The sequence below is a fragment of the Xenopus laevis genome, chromosome 9_10L (genome assembly GCF_017654675.1).
Source record: "Xenopus laevis strain J_2021 chromosome 9_10L, Xenopus_laevis_v10.1, whole genome shotgun sequence".
In the NCBI taxonomy this organism is placed as follows: Eukaryota; Metazoa; Chordata; class Amphibia; order Anura; family Pipidae; genus Xenopus; species Xenopus laevis.
The window spans coordinates 95,915,718-95,931,683 of NC_054387.1; the positions used below are offsets into that span (position 1 = coordinate 95,915,718).

At 35.9% G+C, this 15,966-nt stretch overlaps 1 protein-coding gene across 6 annotated transcripts in view; it reads left to right on the top strand.

The window, feature by feature from the left end:
• Positions 1-15,573, top strand: part of luc7l.L (LUC7-like L homeolog) — a 29,637-nt gene extending 14,064 nt beyond the window's left edge. For 3 of the 6 annotated variants that reach the window (XM_041575790.1, NM_001096939.1, XM_018234652.2), the window contains 6 exon segments: positions 387-530; positions 2,197-2,373; positions 9,937-10,025; positions 10,173-10,202; positions 12,344-12,545; positions 15,235-15,573. In XM_041575790.1, the coding sequence (XP_041431724.1) occupies positions 387-530; positions 2,197-2,373; positions 9,937-10,025; positions 10,173-10,202; positions 12,344-12,512 (609 nt within the window). In that variant the 3' untranslated portion in view covers positions 12,513-12,545; positions 15,235-15,573. 6 annotated transcript variants of the gene reach the window in all.
• Positions 15,574-15,966: the final 393 nt, after the last annotated feature.

Genomic DNA, 15,966 nt, shown 5'->3' on the forward strand with positions numbered 1-15,966 from the left:
GGAACATTGGCCCAGGGTAGCATGTAAGCAATTATAATCACTGGGGTGAATTTCACTTTAGTTCTCCTTTAAATGTTTTTACAGTGAATCCTCAATTTTACTTCCCTCATTTAAAAAAATTTTCTGGTTCCACATATATTATGCAAAATACATTTCCCTGAATATTACACTATCTTTTTCTGGTACTCTAACAAATGTAAAATGGGCATTCTACTGTGTTACTTTTTTATTTTCTATATGTTCCTGATGCTTATTTTTCCAACCTCTTTTTGCAACTTTTTATACAGTCCACAGCATTTAAAAGCAATGGTTAATCTATGTGTATAGATTTTAATAATTTTGTTTTCTACAATTAACTAAATAGCCTTTGCTTTTTTGCATTATAGGCAGAAAAGGTTCATGAGCTGAATGAAGAAATAGGAAAACTTCTAGCAAAAGCTGAACAGCTGGGAGCTGAAGGGAATGTAGATGAAGCTCAAAAAATCCTTATGGAGATGGAAAACGTGAAAGGAAGAAAAAGAGAAGCAGAGGTTATTGATTCTTTTTTTTATTGTTTAGTTTAAAAGCAAAAGGTTCACAGTTATAGGATTTATTCTATGGAATGCTTGGAACCTGCAGTTTTGATATGTGTTTTTTGCGTTATTGGAATCACTGTACTTTGTCTACTAAACATATGTTAAGATTAACCCCCCCCTCCCAAAAAAACCCCCAAAACCAAATAGGATTTATTTGGCATCAATATAGATTTACAGTAGTTTAGTTAACATCAAGTACAAGGTAGTGTGTATAACTAAAATGTAAAATCAATGCAAAGTATATGAATTCATTTTGTAAAATGAGTAGCTTTTTTTTGGACATCTGTTTTTATTTGATTTTTTTATGAAGCCATTTAAGAGAGAGGTCTAAGCCTCTTTCTAAGTAACGGCATCTGCAGCAAACCATGATCACTGAATAGATGACAGATCAGGTTTTGTTTTACAGTTAGAATCCTCCCTTTCCTCCCTTCATTCTGTTACCAGGGAGTCTCTCATTATAATGGCCTTTAAAGAGGTACAGGTATTCCCCATGTGTTAAACGGCATTTAAAGGGGAACTATCGCAAAAATGAAAATTTAATATAAGCTTCAACATACTGAAACAAGTTTTCTTAATATTCTGTGCAGTTTTTGCAATAATCAAATTTATCTTCTCTATCCCTCTCTCAAGCATCTGCTTTTCTTCATTCTCTTTCATGCAGCAGTTGGGTGTCCGATACTCATTGACAGTTAGATCCAATGTATCTCATAGGGGGGGGGGGCTCCTTTTGCCTAAAAGATGTATTAGAACTCACTCTATTAAAATCACCAGACACCATGTCTCTCTACATGCAGGATTTGTGCAAAAGGCTTCTACTTCAATCAGTTATTGAATCCGTTATTTTAGTGAGCTCTAATTCATCTGCTAGGAAAGGAAGCCCCTCCTATAAGATAGATTGGATCTAACTGTCAATGAATATCTGACACCCAACTGCTGCATGAAGACAGAATGAAGAGAAACAGATGCTGAGAAAGGAATAGTGAAGATAAACGTTATTTCAGAAACAATGCAGAATATTTAATTTTATTTTATTTAGAAAATTTCTTATTTCAGTATGGTGAAGCTTATACTAAATTTTCAATTTCACGATAGTTCCCCTTTAAGGGACATTCCTATCCCCGGTCCTTCCTGGACCAATTAAAGATCTAGGTTTTGGCCTTTCCATGGTGTTTAGATGTCTCCTTAGTATTTCTGGCCCTACTAGACCCTCCCTTTAAACCACGGGATTCCATCATTCTTTTTATGCTTACCAGTGAAGGGCTGTTTGGGATGGACTCATCCTATTGGCAATTAAGTGTGGTGATTTATTAGTTGAAACCATGCTGCCCTTCAGTATTTTATATTCATGAAACTGCACTGTGCAAAACTGATTCGGAGACAAACTAAGTACAATTCCTTAGGCATAATGTCCCTCTATTGTCAGGATTGTGATCCTGGAAGAATGGTAGTGTTTCCATTGTTTACATCATTAACAGCAAAATGATTAATAGCATGGCTTATGTTACAATAAGTTAAGTTAGTCTTGCTTAAAACCTACAGAATAATAAAGGTTTAACTTGTGTTGAGATTATGGTATATCGACAAAACATATATTCACAAGTTATACTTTATGTGCCTGCAGGAAGAATACCGTAACTCAATGCCAGCATCAAGTTTCCAACAGCAGAAATTACGTGTGTGTGAAGTCTGTTCAGCCTACCTTGGTCTACATGACAACGACCGGCGACTTGCTGATCATTTTGGTGGCAAATTGCATTTAGGATTTATCCTGATTCGTGAAAAACTGGAAATGCTGAGGGTGAGTATCGACAACCTAATAAATTTAAATGTGCAAACTGAGTTGTTGGTCTTTAGACTGTATTAAAATGCATTGTAAAAAGTTTGGTATTGTTTTAGAGTTTTAGTACATCTTAAAGGTATATGTCAGGAGATGACTGCTACAAGCAAGTCATCAGCAATTAGATCTTGTCAGTTGAAGATGCAGCTTTTGCCTCCGATAGGCGTTTCATTGTATGGCAAAGTTTCCATGTAGTTCACACATCAGATTTTGTATCAGTCCAATTATATTTTGACCCACATGACTACATCCAACTTGTGGGTTGTGTTCTGTAGGTCCAACACCATCCTACAAAATCTTCTGTAGTTTTACCCTTAAAGGGATACTGTATGCGAAAAAATGTTTTTTTCAAAACGCATCAGTTAATAATGCTGCTCCAGCAGAATTCTGCACAATTTTTCAAAAGAGCAAACAGATTTTTTATATTCAGTTTTGAAATCAGACATGGGGCTAGACATATTGTCAGTTTCCCAGCTGCCCCATGTCATGTGACTTGTGCTCTGATAAACTTCAGTCATTCATTACTGCTGTACTGCAAGTTGGAGTGATATCAACCCCCCTCCCTTCCACTCCCCAGCAGCCTAACAAAAGAACAATGAGAAGGTAACCAGATAGCAGCTCCCTAAAACAAGATAACAGCTACCTGGTAGATCTAAAAACAACACTCAATAGTAAAAACCAAGTCCCACTGAGACTGATCCAGTTACATTACGTAGGAGAAATAGCAGCCTGCCAGAAAGTAGTTCATCCTAAAGTGCAGGCACAAGTCACATGACTGGGGCAGCTGGGAAACTGACATGTCTAGCCTCATGTCAGATTTCAAAATTGAATATAAAAAAATCTGTTTGCTCTGGATTTCAGTGCAGAAGTCGGCTGGAGTAGCATTATTAACTGATGTGTTGTGAAAAAAACATGTTTTCCCATGACAGTATCCCTTTAAGCTATAAAACACACAAGTCTGCTTTAAGCACTGTGGAGGAATAGTTTTAGCATAATGCTAGCTTTTATTAGTACCTGTTTAAAGTTCATACTAAACTGACCACATTTAGACAATTCAGTTCAGGTTTTTGACAACAGAAGTAGAATGAGCAGTTTCCTACCTTTATGTAACCCCTGCATTCTGGCAGAGAACTTCACTGGGATTAAGAACTACCATAGAACAAAGTTAACCTTCTCTACATTGAACCCAGTTTCATAACACTATAATCCCATGTATTTTTGTAATACACCGTAAAATTTATGTTAATTCTGCATAGACATGACCTTTTTTTCATGCAGTAAATGATGTTTCTACTAAGTAAACACATTCCCTACAATTATAACATTCTATTCCTGATTTTTTCTGTGTGATTTTTTTGGAAATTGCAGATTAACACGTAACAATTTCAGGTTTCAATAAATAGACCCTTAAATGAAACAAATTGGGTTTAGGTGTCAATATTTAGTTTTGGTTTTTAAAAAGTCTGACAAACAGTTTGACAGTAATAGCAAAACAGTAGGATACTGCATTTGTATAGATTTACATTTTATTCTTTAACTAAAAAAAGTAACCTTTTTAAAATACATTTTTTTTTTTCAACTAAACAAAAGAAGAACCATTTCACCTATTATAGTGCAGTTGCACAGAATATTCTTATACCAGCATAGAGCTGAAACACGCATTCTAGCTTTGTTATAGACATTGAGATAATGTGAAGCTTTAAATCCTTTTTAAGAATACTGCATAATGGACCTTCACACTGGCATTGAGCTGCTTGTGGGGAAAATGTAATCTGAAACGTAAGACCTATCTTAAGCATAATGCATGAGAGCTGTTCAAAAGGGAATAAAAATATTCACAAGTTCTTTACCACTTCTTCCTGAAGCCATGGAGAGCCACAGTCTCTCAAGATGGTGCCAGTACTCTTCCTCTGAATAACATAAAGATGTGAATAACAACTCTGTAGCTGGTGAGTACTGGTATATACCTTAAAGGTAGTTGCAAAACAATGATGTATATTTTAGAGTAGCAATACAGATTTTAGGCCATTGTGGATACTGCCCAAAAGGAAGCTAGAAAACAAAGCTGACTAGCACAAGAAGCCCACCTTTTCAGACTAATTACATGTATCATATTGAGGCATTTATCAACAGTATCAACATGAGAGCTAATGTTTTAAATGAATACAGTGTATGTACATTTCCCCTTCATAAGTGAATTTAATGTCTAATGTAACCATTATATTTCTGGGTATATATCTTACACACTTGTACATTATAAAACTGTAGGAAATGGAGAAATACCTGCTTTGCTTTATGAAAGGGCAAAAAAGTTTTTAGACTTACAAGTGCCACTGTTTTACTATGCAGAATTGTTTAGTATAATTTTCCCTCAGATAAAAACCATCTTTTTCAGGTGTTTAGAAAGGTCCAACATCTAGATAAAAGCGATAAGCAAGCTAGGACTCTCCTTATTATGTATAGAATTCTAATATGGCCACTGTCTTATGTAGAAGGCAACATCTCTTGCATTTTCTGGTTGAAATAATATTATTAATTAAACATACAGTACCCCTTTTCCACTGAAAAGTATTCTTAATACCTGTAGTCTTTTTTTGTGAATCAGACTTAAAGGGATGGTTAACCTTAAAGGGATGGTTCAACAGGACCTATAGGTAACTTTTTTTTTTTTTTTTTTTTTTTTTATAGATGAAACTTTTTATTATTTCTCACAACATAAAACAAACATAAAACAAAACATGCCATATCGAATCTATAGTATTAGGAACAATTTCCATGACAAGTATTTAAGCATTTAACACGTATTGATTTCACATCCCAATACTTTGGCTGATACTTTTAAATCAGAAGCAATTACTCATTGAGACCCAAATATTAGGGTTAAATTGTCATAGACTTCGGTTCTCTTGGGTATGTATATCACATTTTCCACAAATAGTAAGTTATGTAAGAGAACCACAACCTCCCAGCCCCGCCTCCCACCACGGACTCCATATTTTATTAAATTTCTTTTGTGAGCCTCTAGCCAGCAAGGTGAGTTTAATGAGTGGCTGATTCTGATTCACTATTGTAATCCAGGTTTGCACTGTAGGGGGTTTAGGGCCCATCCACATCATAGAAATTATTTTCCTGGCATAATATAAGAGGGTTATATAGCTAGTTCTGGCATGGCTGGTAGTTATTACGTCATCTATAATTCCCAATATACACACCTCTGGTGTAAGTATCCTTGGGAAATCCAATTTGTTATCTAGTAGTTTGAGAACCTCAGTCCAGAATTTGGCTAATGGGGGACAGCTCCTGGACATATGTAGAAAGTCTGCTCCCTCTGTCCCGCACCTATCACATTTTGCCTCTGGATTGCGCCCCATGGATCTGAGTTGTGTAGGGGTGAGGTAGAACTGTTGTAACCATTTAAATTGAATTAACTTGTCTCTTACAGAGTATAAGTAGTAGTTACTTTTGTCTGTTGCCTCATCCCATTCCTCCTCAGTAAAGTTTGGGATGCAAGCTTGCCATTTACAGTATGCTTTTTTTAAAAGGTGAGGGGATTGTTTGTATTAGGGTTTTATACAGTGTTGACATTGGTTTAGTTAGTGTAGCGGACCAGAGTAGTGTTTCAAATTGAGGTTGGGAAGTTTGTATATCCGGTCTACCAAATTGTGCCTGAAATATCTGCCTGGGTTGGAAATATCTAAACTGGGATAAGTTGGGTTCAGCGAGTTTCTCTTTGAAGAATTCATAAGATCCAAATGTGGTTCCATCTAGGACATCTTGAAAACATCTAATTCTTTTTTTAGGCCAGTATAGAAAATCAGAGAACTTCTGAAAATGGGTAAGGCAGGAGTTCGCCCATAGGGGTGTGTTCGGGGGTTAGAACTGGAGAGTGTTGGGGATAAAGCTTGAGTGCCAGATTCCAAGCCTTTCTTGGAGTAGCCATAACTGCTGGTAGATTCCTATAATCCGCTGGTGCTCTATATGGAAGATGCCTGAGTCCTTCCAGTGATCCCACAGCCAGTGTGTGGAGATTTGTGTTTGGGTTGTAAGGGTCTGGGTCAAACCACCATTTAACATCGTTTTTTAGTGTCAGTATCACTTTAAGGGTTGATTTGATACCCATAAAAAATTGCACTTCGTTAAAGAACTGGAAGTGACTTAACTTTTTATCTCAGGTTTTGTCCTGTTTAAAGGAGAAGGAAAGACTTCTTCCACTTAGGGGTGACAAATGTTATGCACCCCCAAGTGAATGTATTGACTTACCTGAAACCCCAGGCTGGTGCTCCTATCAGCAGCAAACTGCACCAGCCTGGGGTTATACCAGTGGGCACCACAGATCGATTCCCTTCCGGCTTCTTCTTTCTTCAAATTTCTCGGGGCAGACGCATGCACAGTAGAATGAAATAGCTGACTTTTTAGGTAAAGTTTAGTTTTTCACTCTAATGTGCATACGCAGCCATGAGAAGAAAGAGGAAGAGGATCGCTCTGTGGTGTTCACTGGTATAACCCCGGTCGGTGCAGTTTTCTGCTGATAGGAGCACTGGCCCGGGGTTTCAGGTAAGTCAATACAATCACTTGGGGGTGCCTAATATTTGGCACCCCCATGTTTACAAAGTATTTCCTTCTCCTTTAATGCAAGACATAACAAACCATAGATATTCTGAATTAAAACTATAGGCATAGAGTTTGGTGAGCACAAGACCTGTTCATTGATATAATGTTGAAACGTTGGTTATTCCACTGTTTGGAAACAGTCTGGCATTATAATATACTGTACATCCACTTAACTGTAGTAATCTTTTTCATAATTGTATTTTCTACTGCATGCATCTCCGTCATGCTGTTTGTCAATAGTGCATTGCAAATTAGGAATTCATTCTGCAATCTGCCTATTGGACCAGGTGAAATTGTTATGAGTTTTGGCTGCAACCAGAAAGTGCTTTTAGGTTGAGGAGCTCAAAGTTGTACATACATTACTTAACAAATTAATTTTTAAGAGCAATATTAAGATTGTATTTGTGAGACAAATTTATATCCCCTACAGTTATTATATATAATAATTTTTCTTCAATAGTAAAAAGACTCCTAAAGCTGTTTGTATGTTTGTTTTAAGTAAACCAAGTTGCTGCTTTTCTAATGTCTTTTGGCTTGTGCAGTCATAAAGGAAACTACTTTGGGGATTAAAAACCTTGTTTGTCTTTTTTTTTTTTTTTTTTTTTTTTTTTTTAGGAAAATGTTGGTAGCCTTTCAAAACACCAGTATTTTTCATTATCTGGTAAGCCAGGAGAGGCTATGGAAGGAGTTGACTATTGATTATGTGTTTGGGCTACACTTTTAGGGATTTTGTGTGCTCTTGTTCTTATAAGAGCAAATAAAGTTTAATAAAGTTCTGGCAGTGCTTTCCAACATTTTCCATGTACTGGGTGGATTTCAGATACACTGCATGGGCATATGTGTTATTTTTAAATGTTGTCAAACAAGAAACGAATGGAGCCCATTGGGGATCTTGAGGCCATAAAATACCTTGGAGGACCAATAGTTAAATTATACCCTTTAATTGGTCAGCTGTAACCTAGTTTATAATAAGATAATATGGCACACTGTATATGTCTGTATCTGTCTGTTTATCTGAATTTAGTCACAATTTGCATTTTTTCAAAGGGGAACTATCACGAACATTAAAATTTTATATAAGCTTCATACTGAAATAAGAAACTGTCTAAATACAATCAATTTAATATTCTGCATATTTTTTTGAAATAATCAAGTTTATATTCACTATCCCTCTCTCAGCATCTGTTTCTCTTCATTCTCTCTTCAAGCAGCAGTTGGGTGTCAGATATTCATAGACCGTTCGATCCAATATATCGTTATAGGGGGGCTCCCTTTCCTAGCAGGATTTCTGGTGATTTTATTAGAGTGAGCGCTAATACATCTTCTAGGCAAAAGGAGCCCCCCTATAAGATATATTGGATCTAACTGTCAGTGTATATCTGACACCCAACTGTTGCATGAAGAGAGAATGAGGAGAAATAGATGCTGAGAGAGGGATAGTGAAGATGAACTTATTTCAGGAACAATGCAGAATTTTTAACTTATTGTATTTAGAAAGTTTCTTATTACAGTATGATAATACTTGCATTACATTTTTATTTTGGCGATAGTTCCCCTTTAAAGCAGTGTTTGCTGAAAACTGTCTTTTCATAATGCTTTGTTTATGAAGGATAGCCTCTGAAGGAACCATTTCAGTTGTGCAGAACACAACAAGGGGTTGCATTGTTTTCAGATTGTTTACCAGAAATATTTTTTTATTGATTTCCATTTTATATTTATTAGTTTTTTCCTAAATTTAAGTTTAATGTCCCTGTCTCTGGTGTTTGACTGTCAGCTTGGTAATTCAGGTGCAGATTCTGAACTGTTAAAATTTGCTACATTTCCAAGCAGCATCTGTTGAATATTTGCAACTATTGTATCAACTTGGGTCTTTCGCTCAGCAGGGCCAAAGATAACCATGTATCCATGTAAGACCGTTTCAGATTTGGCGACCCCTCCCCCACACACAAACACACAGAAACACAGAGCTGTTATAGCAAGATATCAGAAGGTAAAAAATGAAACTTTACACTTCAAAACTGTCGCAAATAGAAAGTAATTGGAAAAAGTCTTTCTTTCTGGTAAACTATCTGAAAACAAGTGAACTTTTAAAAGTGTTTGAAGGCAAAAAACCATTTTAATCCAATTTTGAGGGCCCAATTTTGAAAGCTTTCTATAAAATTACAAAAACTAAACCCCGTTGTGCAAATAGATATAGACAGTGGTGTAATTAATGTGGGCAAAAGGGGCCCAGCGCACAACGATACCTACCCGACCCCTCCATCCTCCCACTGGCATCTCTAGACTACCTATGTTCTCTCTCCCAGCTTGCAGGTAGGAGAGCAGCTGGGGAGGGGTGAATGATTTCCAGTTATAGAGGAAGCAAACCCTGTGCCCCCCTCCCCAGTCTGATAAAATTCTCTTTGCATGCTATTTTTAATGTTGCCATAAAAGTATTTGCCCAATGCTTTTACATTACCTATTTGATCCCCCATGTTCCTCTATGAGGGGGCTGCCATTTTTGTGCAGCAGAAGTCTGTTAGCATTAGAAATTATAACTGACGGGTTGAGATGGGACAGTCAGGTTAAAAAACAGTCAGGTTTAGGAACTACAGGTAACAATTACTTACAAAAGAAAACCTTTTGATGAAGAATGATCAACTTGACCTATAGGTAACTTATGTACATTTAATATTTTGAAGAGTAGTTTTTCAGTGTCCTTATCACTTTTTTTAAAAAAAAAAAAAAAAGCCAACCAATTGATTCTACAATTCAGGCTTTATACTTTTATATATGAAATTATTCTGTTGCCATGAATGTCTGTGTGGTCCTCATAGAAACCATTCTCTGCATTCTGCAAAAATATTTTGCACGTTAAAGAGGTTTTTTAATTGCGTATTTAAGCTTATTTTTTTATATTCTTCTCTAATTTAGAGAACGGTTGCAGAAAAGCAGGAGAAACGAAATCAAGATCGATTAAAGAGAAGAGAAGAACGGGAAAAAGATGACCGCACGGGCAGACGGTTAGTATCATAACTGTATACCATATAATACTTAACATTTTTTCTTTCACTTTATTTACCATATAAACATATGCCACTTGCGGTGTAATTACCTTGATTTTACTTATTAGTTGTATTCAAACAATGTTTTCTTCTTTTGGCAAATAGGTCCAAATCCAAAAGCAGAGATCGTCGAAGGTCAGTCCTAAAGAAAAATAAATCCATAAATGTAGATTAAAAATATTGGTTATGTTATGGAAGGGAGATTTTTTTTAAATGTGTGTATTTAAATTTGTGGGAACAGCCAAGTTTGACCATACTTTAAAACAGGGTACAGTAAAAGAGGAGGGGCCTCTCCATTGCACAAAAACATCATACCCCCATTCCAACTGATGTAAATGTCCGTGCTAGATTTGCAGAGTTACATGAGGTGCATATATGTTTTGGTGAAAAAGTAAATTGATGCCTGCACTATTAAGCCTTTTCTTCTCCTTTAAACCATCATAAAACAATGTTCTATACAGTATTATAAAAGTTGTCACTGCAATTTATAAGGGAATTAAGGAAAGAAATTCTTCAAATTCTATATCTATCTATATCTATGTATATCTATCTATCTATCTATCTATTTATATTCTGGAAAAAGGCAAGCACTCACAGGTCTTAAGATGCAAAAAAACGGTGAAATTTATTGAAAATAAATAACTGACGTTTCGGCTAATCCTATAGCCTTTCTCAAAGTGCAACACACGGTGAAGACCAAACATTTAAACCCCAAGTGGGGGGAAAACAAACGTGATGACGTCATCAGGTGTCAAGGGTCGTGGAAAAGAGTATACAGCACAAAGAAAAATAAAAATAAAAATAAAGCCTGAACATACTATAAAAATAGAATAAAAATAAATATAAAATAATATTGCCTTTTATTCTATTTTTATATTATTTTATATTTATTTTTATTCAATTTTTATAGTATGTTCAGGCTTTATTTTTCTTTGTGCTGTATACTCTTTTCCACGCCCCTTGACACCTGATGATGTCATCACGTTTGTTTTCCCGCCACTTGGGGTTAACAAACAAGGGAAAGTTGTTAAAGTTATACAGGAGCAGTGACCAGCTCCATGTTGAAGCTCCCACCCTTCCCAGCTATAGTCAGGTGATCCCACTGATGTCTAATAAAAGGGCAGCCAAGTATGGGAGTTTTACTTTGAAAGCAGCTAGTCAGTTGCAGGTAAAACCTAGTCCCTTTTGTTAAATGTATAGTGAAGCAATAGAATTCTTAATGAGTCAGATGAAAATTAAGCGTAGGACTGGCCAGATATGGGATGACTTTGACGTAGTTGGCCAGCTTAAATATACTGCATAAATGGACAAACAATCCCTGTTTTGTTTAAAGGGTAAGGCATTTTTTTGTAGCAATATGCCCAAAATGTCTGTCTTAAATATATTGATAATGGGTTGAGTGCAGAGGACTCGTGTGTGTATCTATCTATCTATCTATCTAGATCTCTCTATCTATCTATCTATCTATCTATCTATCTATCTATCTATCTATCTAGATCTATCTATCTAGATCTCTCTATCTATCTATCTATCTAGATCTCTCTCTATCTATCTATCTATCTATCTAGATCTCTCTATCTATCTAGATCTCTCTATCTATCTAGATCTCTCTATCTATCTAGATCTCTCTATCTCTCTAGATCTCTCTATCTCTCTATCTATCTATCTAGATCTCTCTATCTATCTAGATCTCTCTATCTATCTAGATCTCTCTATCTATCTATCTATCTATCTAGATCTCTCTCTCTATCTATCTATCTAGATCTCTCTCTCTATCTATCTATCTATCTAGATCTCTCTATCTAGATCTCTCTCTCTCTCTCTATCTGTATCTATCTATATGTATCTATAATTATTTTATTTTTTTTTAAATTTAAATAGTAATATAGAATGTGGTTCAGGGCAGTCCTTAGAGTAAAGAAAAGTGTGTGGGATTTGTGCCATATGAGATTATTTTGAAATGGAAATTGTATTAATTGGTAAAATTGAACAAGATAATTGGTAATGTAGAATGTGGAGCGTGAGTATACCAAACAAAAGTTAAAAGCACATAATAAAAAGATGCGGAGCATATATTTCTTAAAAAACATGCTACTTTTTTTTTATCTTACAAAGTAATAGTTGAGCTGCAACGGTCATTTGCTGAAAGCATCATTAACAATAATTTCAAATATCGATTTAATATATCTAGTGTTTTAATTTCAAATTCCTGCTAGCTTCATGCAAGAATATCTGCTAACCTGTGTTAACCTAGTATGCTTTTATTTCAATTAAAGGTCACGCTCCAAGGAAAGGAGGAGACGGCGGTCACAATCCTCATCCCGTGACAGACGAAGGTCTCGATCAAGGTCAAGGGACCGACATAGGAGACATCGCAGTCGTTCAGGCAGTCGCAACAGAAGTCATCACCAGAGCTCAAGGGACAGAGGATCAAAGCACAAGTAACACCTGTTACGGAAGGAGAGATAACAAAATCAGGTATTGCACTAGCACCTTGCCCTTACTGGGTTGGGATATATATAGACTTCCCAAAATGCTATGTTTATCTGATGTAGAGCATTCAGCTTACATTTAGCCACTTCCTGGAACTAAGGCTTTTTTTAAATGTCCTTATTATTGTAGCAATATTGATTCGTGTAGAGATAAACTATTAGAATAAAAAATTTTTTAAAAAAGTTTCTTCCCTGAAATAAAAGTTTAAAGGTTTATTAACACATGGCATAGTAAAATATTTTTTAAAACATTATAGCCAGTATTCTTACTGCATGTTTTCTGGTATAAACATCTTTCTACTTTCTCCCTGTAAGGACAGTGGCAGTGGTAGGTTTTTGGCCGTTGCTTACATTCATTCCCCCCCCCCCCTTTAAAAAAAAAAAAAAAAAAATGCTGTCTAACACAGTATCAAAGGGTTAATAACCATCCACTTTCCTGATTGAACGTTACAATAAAGCACCTTAGCTGTTCCTGTCACGCAACTTTCTCTGCAATCAGTGCAGTCTCAAGAATGTCTGATTTTGTTTTTTAACTTTTGGTTTCACAATATTGCCAGTTGGGTATTCTATCAAATTGTTCGTTACATACCATATATTTAAGCTGTAATATACAGTCTTCTCTTTCTGTTATGTAATTGTTTCTCTGTATTACAGATTGTAGTATAAAATATTAAGTAAGGGAAAATAAAAACGAATGGGGAGAGAAAAGGGAGGGGCGGTTACGACTCTCTCCAGTATGTACATTTTTACTAAGTACGGTATTAGAAAATAACAGTCATCATAGTTATTGATCTAAGACAATATTTATACAATAATTGTGATGTATCATTGCTGTAAGTTTTTCCATCGAAGACGCCCACCAGATTTAACTTCCAGTAATGTTGGAATGCATTCCTTCCATTTGTGAGCTATAGTACATCTCGTTGTTAACAAATTTGTGAGCATAGTTTAAATTCTTTTTTGGTGAGGGAGTCAGAATTGAAGGCAAGCAGAGCTAACCAGCGAAGCGCAAAGGTTTCTTTCCACGGTCAGAGATTAGTGGACATTCCCACCACATATGCAATTCGTCTCCCACTTTTTCACACCGCCCTGAAGCAGTTAGGATTAGAGTTGTAGATTTTATGTAGTTTTGCCGGAGTAAGATACCAGTCATACAATATTTAATAGGCATTTTCTTTAATAATTGTGTTGATCGATGCCTTTCTGATGCGATCAACAGCAAATTCCCAGTTGTCTATCTCTTGCACCTTGTTAAGTCTCCTTTCCCAGAGTTGCATGTATTTGTTTTTATCTGGGATGGCATGCAATCTGAGTTTGGCATAAATCAAAGAGATTTGTCCCCTGTTATGTTGGTGTGCACAGAGGTGTTCAAAGAATGTCTTTTGTTTTTGGGGTCTTGCCCCTGTGTATGAAATGGCTGATTTGTAAGTATTTGTAATGTTCTCAGAGGAGAACAGAAGGCTTATTTCTCAGGTCCTCCCAAGTTATTATGTTGCCAAGTGGGGTCATGCTGTTTATGTCAGTAAGGTTATTGTCTATCCACCAACTGAATGGTTTTGAGTCCTGACCTGGAGGAAAGGCTGGATTATAAAATAATGGAGTAAACAGAGATGGGTTGGAGCAGATCTCCTTCTTATATTTAAGTTTCATTTTGTCCCAGAAGTTAATGGCGTGTTTCAGTATTGGATTTGTGGATGATGATGAGGCTCTAGCTTCCCATGCAGACCATAAGAAAGCTTTGGGAGATAATGGTGTTGGGCCTCTAATGAAACCCATCCTACAGTGTCTGGGGGGCAATGAATCTTGACCATTTGAGACGGCTTGACCACTTTCCAATAATGATGGAGGTTGGGGAAGTTAAGTCCTCCCTGTGGAATGGATTGCATAAGAATCTTTTTGGTCATCCTAAAATGTTTGTTATTCCAGAAAACTGTGAAGAGTTCTTTTTGTAGCTTATCTATATCCAAATTGTTGATTTGTATAGGGAGTGTGCGCAATAGATACAAAATCTTCGGTACTAATACCATTTTTATGGAATGTAACCTTCCTAGACATGAAATTGTTTTTTTTGTGCCAAGCTGATTTGTTTTTTAATATAACCCCGACAAAGGGTATACTGTTGTCCAGAAACAAAACATTAAAAAACTTTTAATCACCCCTTTGCAAATCCAGTAATTTCTTCCTTATTCAACTGTTGTGCCAAGCACTGAACCAAATTAATTATACCACCACCACTTTAATTTTGTTCTTGTTGTCCTCCACATTTATTTAGTAGGCTAAACACAGGAGGCATTATCATAGCTCTTTTTAAGCAATGCTGGGAATTTAGGCAAGAATCACCTGACCAGCACTGCTGCTTATACTTGTAGAATATTACTGGCCAATTTGCATTGGTTTCAAAGAAAAAAAAAAAACATTTTTATTGATATTGAAATATGAAAACCTTTTTTTTTGTTTATCATCCCAACTTTTTCTTATGGTTGGGTCACTAACTGTTACTGTTAAACTTGAATTAGTGTCATGATTACAATAATACTTAAATGGTCGTAAGTAACAATTTCATGTTTGAGGTTATTAACAATTTTTGCCTGTCAGGTTGAATTATGAATAAGGTGTGTGGTTAGCTGGCAATCCTTCATAACTTTAATATATTCTCTCCTTTTTAATTTTAACAGCATCTAAACTTACAAGAACCTTTTAGATGAGCAGGGAATACACCAGGACCATTACTGAGACACCCAATGACTTTCCAGATGGCGAAGCTTGAAGTACTACACATAACATAGTTTGTGTTGCGTTGTAAATAATTAAGCAGTGTTCTACAGATTTACAATTACGGTTTTTACTTGCCGAAAATTCATTTTTTTTAAACTTAAATTTTTATTGTTTGAGCTGTGTTTGCTAAATAGTATGCTGCTTGCCCTACATTTTGAAAGTAGTGAAGTATAAATAAAGTATTTCATTTGTGCAAAATTGTATCTCTTCCCACATTATTAAAAAAAAAATTATAACCAGCTAATTTGTCAAATGCATTTGTTTTAAAGACAGAACCATCTTCTCTTTTACCTTTTTTTTTTTTTTTTTTTAATCCATTTAACACTTTACAAAGACCACTGATGCTAGTGTGTTCAGACTGTACTTCTGTCAAAGGCTAGGGCCACACAACTGCAGATCTCTGGCTGTGGAGAATCCGCTGCTTCTCTGTTCCTGCATCCAGAAACATTGTCTCTGCTTGGATGCAGGCAGACGCAGCAGATTTTTGAAAAGTGATATTTTGCATATCATGCAGAAATCTGCCCTGCCTACAGAAAGAGACGGTGGAACAGCTTGGCAATGTATTCTCTACCTGCCCTAGCCTTAGGATCGTAATAGTTTTTCAGGGCAAGATCTGACAAACTGTATTTAAG